The sequence below is a fragment of the Melitaea cinxia genome, chromosome 5 (assembly GCF_905220565.1).
Source record: "Melitaea cinxia chromosome 5, ilMelCinx1.1, whole genome shotgun sequence".
NCBI lineage: Eukaryota > Metazoa > Arthropoda > Insecta > Lepidoptera > Nymphalidae > Melitaea > Melitaea cinxia.
The window spans coordinates 8,494,576-8,501,006 of record NC_059398.1 but is presented as its reverse complement, the minus strand read 5'-3'; the positions used below and the strand labels follow the sequence as shown (position 1 = coordinate 8,501,006).

The following is a 6,431-nucleotide window of genomic DNA, read 5'->3' as shown; positions in this document are numbered from 1 at the left end:
ACTTTATTTTGTATGGGAAATTCGACATTTCAACCTAGTTCTCGCGTTTGCCGCTAGATGACTCTGTATCGATTGTATCGTATACTATTCTTTATCGTCTAGGCTGCAGTGTTTAAATTCCCATGTAAAATAATCTTCACTATAAACGCGTTTCTCTCATGTTTCTGTGAATAAAACTCGCACTATGCACTCTGTTCACTTGAAGTTCTACACTTTACCTATTAAATCAAATTAAATTTAGAATAACTTAAACACAAGTCTGGTTCAAAATACGTAAAAGTGAACGATTAATTCTCACCTCAATGAGGACGATTCTATAAGGATGAGGTGGAAGTACTTATTTCATAATTAAACAGCGAGTTAGAGAATGAGTAAGGTGAGGAGTCGAAATTTTGAAAACACAATTAATTCATACGATGGCTAGTTCACGCAAATACCGTTGATTATTAAGTATAATTTGTGCGCTGTGTGGCTATGGCACCAAAGAATATAGCCACCCCCTCTCTTCCCGTGGGTGTCATAAGAGGCGACTAACATTGATAAACATTGATGGATAACACAGTTCCACTACTACCTTGGAACTTAAGAAGCCGACCGATGGCGGGATAACCATCCAACTGCTGGCTTTCAAACACACAGGCCGAAGACGGGTAGCAGTGTCTTCGGTGCGAGAAAGCCAGCCCTGCGGTCACCAACCCGCCTGCCCAGCGTGGTGACTATGGGCAAAACACATAAGTCCGCGCATTTTTGGCGCGAACTTGTAGAGGCCTATGTCCAGCAGTGGACTGCAATAGGCTGGAATGATGATGATGATATAAAGATACACAAATAGCATATTATTCAAGTCAACTGTGTGCTCAAATAATTTTGGTCACTCACGAGTGCGACACTAAAATTGTGAACTTCACCGAGAATTTATCATGCCGAAAGTATTAAGATCTCCACCAAAGGGTGACAGCCAAATCACTTTGTCCGACTCGGATATCGGTAATACTGAAATTAATATGGAATCCTTCTGCGGTGGCCAACGTTATAAAAGACGTAGAGAATCCCCAGTTCAACAATGCTCATCAGATGATCTTAAAGGACTACTCCTTGAATGGAAAGAAAGCCAAACAAAGACACTTTCTAAACTCGCATTTGATATTTCAGAAATTAAAATTCAGAACCAAAAAATAAGTGAAACTAATACAGAAATCGAGAAATCTCTTGAGTTTCTGTACTCCCATTTCAATTAATTGCATGAAAAGGTTGTAAAACTTGAAAATGAACGCAAAGCCAATCTTCTTCGGATCACTACTTTGGAAAGTAAAATAGAAGATATGAAACGCTCTATGACATCCTCTACTGTGGAAATTAGGAATGTTCCATTAAAAGACGATAAATTTAATAAGGCACAATTATCTGACATCGTTTTAAATACTTGCAAAGCCATTAAAGTAGACATACAGAAAAATGAGATAAATGATGTTTTTGTCCTAAAAAGTAAGGCGGAACACAAAACAATAATAACTGAGTTCAAGAGCAAAAACACTAAGCAAGAAATAATAAAAAAATTTAAAACGTACAACAAAAATAATCCAAATAACAAACTCAACACTACGTCTATAGGATTAGACAATTATTCCAAGCCAATATACGTGTCTGAAGCTCTCACTCCTAAAGGACGAAGACTCTTTTTCCTAGCTCTTGATATTGCGAAAATAGCCAATTTCAAGTATTGTTGGACAATAAATGGAAGGATTTATATTAGGAAGACCGATGAAACCCAATATATAGAAGTGAAGGGTGAAGCTCAACTTAACAATTTGAAAACCCAAAAATGACTAGTATCAGAAGTAACGTTCATTGGCGTTCATGTTTTACGACTAAAAGCTCTAAGGGTAATTTTTTCAAATTTTTGTTATATTAAGCATACACATTTTTTCTACACTCCTCAATAAAACTTAATACAAAACTTAATCTTAATTAAAACTTAATATAAATCGTCTATCTCATACACTGTACAACCAAGTTATTAAGACAAAAATTACGTACTCACACTTTCATAAGATCCCTCACTCATACACTCACACACGCCCTCGTGAAATTAAACACAAGTGCTACAAAATACTCCATTTTTGTTTGTCACATTACTTATCGAAATAAAACTCGATTTTCTAAAAAAAAATGCTACTAATCACTGTATTGATGAAATTAACCCTGTTGAATCGTTTTCAACTACAACAGAATCTGGCAAATATCTACTAAAGGGCTCGCATAAAAGTTTAACAATTTTGACTCAAAACATTAGAAGTATTAGAAAGAATATGGAGGAATTTAAAATATTTTTAAGTAGATTAGAATTTTGCTATGATATATATATAAATCAGTGATTCATAAACTGAACCATGATAAGCTTATATCAGATATCGAGTCTTTTGACTTCAGCGATATCTTGTGTTCAATGGATGCAAACTGGGCAGCTGATAGACTTATTGGTGTTCTTTCTAGTCTTGTAACGACAAATACTACTATGCTTACAGTTACTAGGGGAACTCGATGTATTAAGCCCTGGATAACCCCCGGATTAATCCGTTGTATGAAAAATCGGGACACACTGCATCTCAAGCTTAAGAAAGACCCAAACAACACGATTCTAAAGATAACATACACTCGGTATAGAAATTTCTGTAATGACTTGCTTAAGAGAATAAAAAGATCATATAACCAGGACCAGTTAAAAAAATCCTCAAAAAATCCAAAGAAAACCTGGAAACTCATTAAAACCTATACTAACTTTCAAACTAATAAACAACCTGCAATAGACCTACTAAAAATTAAGGAAACCCTAGAAAAATCTATCGAATATGCTAATCAATACTTTGCTGATATAGGAAAAACTTTAGCCGCTAAAATAACATCAACGTCGTGCGATCATCTTACCAATTTCACTTTGGATTGCCTTTCTAATACGACAGTGAACTCCATGTACATGTCAGAGGTTGCGGATGAGGATATTTTAAATGTAATTAACAACCTTAAGAACGACTGTGCTACCGGATGGGATAACATACCTACAAATATAATTAAATCCACCAAAAAAATAATAGTTCCTCTTTTGCCGCACATAGTGAATCTATCTATTAATAGGGGTGTTTTTCCACAGGCTTTTAAGATATCAATTGTTCATCCAATTTATAAGCATGGTGATAAAAACTATCGGCCAATTTCGATTTTAACAGTGTTCGCTAAATCGACTAAGGACGCTGTTTCTGATCTCTGTGAATTTGTAGGAGCTCAGCTGGATAAAAAGTTTAAATGTGTAGGAGTGTTTCTGCATCTGGCCAAAGCCTTTGACACGGTTTCTATTCCCATGCTGCTGAGGAAGTTGGAGTGTATTGGTATTCGTGGCACTGTACACAAATTATTCACCGATTATTTAAGTAACCGCAAGCAAAAGGTTAAGCTGGGAGATTATTATAGTTCTTATACCGATATATCATACGGGGTTCCTCAGGGAAGCGTTCTTTGTCCTAGCCTATTTCTAATGTATAATAATGAATTGTGCAATCTTAATTTACTTCTTCAATCTTATTTTTTTTTTAAATAAATCACTTTCCAAAAAGGACTAGAAAATTAATCTACTTATTTAAAACGTTACGCCATATAGCGGAATTTAATTTGTTGAAATCAGTATACTATGCACTAGCACAATCTATAATATTATATTGTATAACATCGTGGGACGGTACCTGTAAAACGCACATGATTGAACTTGAACGTGCACAGAGAGCACTACTTTAAGTAATGACATTTAAACCTTTTAGATACCCTACTAAAGATCTTTACACTAACTGTGGCGTCCTCGCCGTTAGGCAATTATTTATTAAAGAAACCATTATAGCTCAGCACTCAAACTTAGTTTTTTCAGAAGAAATAGCATCAGTTCGTTGTAAAGATAGGGTTTGCTGTCTTCCGCCCCATAAAACAAGATTTGCGCAAAAATTTAAATCCTATCTGGGCCCTTCACTCTATAATAAGATTAATGCTATTATTAACATTTACCCTTTAAATAACAAAAAATGTAAAGAAAAACTTATTAACTGGTTAAAACTTCAGAATTATTACGATATTGAAAAGATGTTAACGCTAATAAAGTAAACACACACACACACACACACAGATACACACACACACACACACACACACAGATACACACACACACACACACACACACACACACACACGCACACATGCATGCACGGCATATACACACACACATACACATACACAAACACCGAAAATACAAATAATAGTATGCATAATATATAAATATAAATGGGAAATCTGTAAAAAATACATAGTCACTATATCTAAAAAATAAATTGAAATAAATAATACATAGAACCGTGAATAAGTTTATAGTTGTTGTTGTCAAACTATGCATTTTAGGTTGAACACAATGTAATTGTTACTCTACCCTCACATTAATTATTGTTATATTTTGTTAGAATGTTATTACAAATAGTGTACTTGTGATGAGCATGTAATGTAAATTTTTGCTTTAAATATGTAACGAAGTCTGTAAGTCTCTTACATCTAAGATACAGGCTATGCCTAGTTTAGATGTAACGATGCAAAATAAGGAAATGTATAAATGTATAATAAAAAAAATATTATAACATCAATGAATATCTTAATGATAAAAAGGCATGGGATTGAATAAAGCTCGACTAGGCTATGTCTTTGAACTCAATCTGTAAATAGGTCTAGTTAAAATATTGTGAGCAGAATAACAATTTCGATATCGAGCTTCACCTGAGTGACAGCGCTCACTTCGAAAGCGAACCCACTTGACCTTGGTTTGGAATTCTGTAAACATTCCGTACGCACAAGCGATGTGAAGTGAGTGTCGAATCGAAGAGCTGCAATTTAGAGCTGTGTTTATTTTATCGATATTCTTTTCTTATGACTTTATTTTAGAATATGTGCATGAAGTCAAGTGTCGAATCAAGTCTCGAATTGTGATGTGTGAAGCGGTAAATCCCCTTACAGAATACCGAATTCATATTATTAAATGTCAACGTTCTCACGCAACAGGTTTCGACTCGTCGCCGCACTCACAAGTGTGGCGCTACGGGACTGTCGAGTTTTAATGAATACGAATTTGATATCTCACCGCGGATTCCGCTGTCGAGACACGAAAATGTTCTTACAGAATAGCACTACAGGTGACGTGTGGTGGTTTCGCCACACACGATTGGCTGTCTCGTGTTTGTCCTGATCATTTCATGATCATACTGTTACTTTTTGTTTTGTATATGACTTTAAATTTTTTTAAAAGTACCGAGAGCTTTTTTCCTCCGGTTTTTTTTCTCTCGGCCCACACTGGGGACATTAGTTTATCTTATTTATTGTAATATTTAATAAAGCCGAGGACATAATAGGAAGGTAATATCTACCGAGACATTAGAAAAAATAACTTAATATGTTGATTAAGGTTGCATATAACACTGGGTATATTACCTAAGTTTGTAGTGTACCCAATGTTAAGACATAAATTTTTATTTTATTGTTTGATTTTTTTTTTGCTGCCTTAACTTTCTTTTATTATTGTCGAGTTTTTTTTTTAATTTATTTGTATTATTATTTCTGTAAATGACATTATTTTGACTTTCATTAAGTGTGTATGTCACCTTATGACAAAATAAATGTTTTCAGTTCATTTCATTTCATTATTATTATAGCTAATCAGGTAATTAAGAATACATTTACATCTACATACACCAACCTACCTACGCACGGTAATATTATTATGTTATCTGAATGAAACTATTTTGTAATTATATTTAGATTGTTGTTCCTACATTCTTTACCTAGCAACCTGTGGGGATTTTTTTGCTTCTAATCTCGTCTCATAAAAATCGATTTTTACAAAAAAAAAAACGATTATTTTTCTTTTAAAAATCGTTTGCACAAAAATAGATTATTACCAAAACTAAAAAAAATCGATTACGTAAAAAGCGATTTTTGAAGCCTTTACTCAAATCCCTAGTCGAGTGACTGATCGGGTCTATTTCCGAGAAGTTGCTGTCGCCGAGCGATAGTGTTGTTACCGGTTTGTTTGTAGATAGTTAGAAACAAAAACGGCAAAGGCAAAGGAGGAGACAGACATATTTGAGATTCTGATTTATTTATAATATAATATTGCGAGCTTAATTTTAATATACATAGTTTTATAATAAAATTGCATTGAATTAAATATCATACAATACTTACGAGTATTAACAAATTTTCGACCATAATGTTTTATATTAATTTTTGCAGGTTTCCTAAAGATCCAAATTTTAGGCATACATGGAAAAAAATTGTAATAACAGTAGGCTGAACGCCCACAAGAAATAGTGTCATTTGCTCAAATCATTTCAATACCTCTGACTTTCAAGTGT

The 6,431-nt window shown here is 34.0% G+C and overlaps 1 protein-coding gene across 1 annotated transcript; it reads left to right on the top strand.

Annotated features, from left to right (window-relative positions):
- The first annotated feature begins 1,322 nt into the window (after positions 1 to 1,322).
- Positions 1,323 to 1,826, top strand: LOC123653802. The gene has a single exon (XM_045589784.1). The coding sequence runs from the start codon at positions 1,323 to 1,325 to the stop codon at positions 1,824 to 1,826; it is 504 nt and encodes a 167-aa protein (XP_045445740.1).
- Positions 1,827 to 6,431: the final 4,605 nt, after the last annotated feature.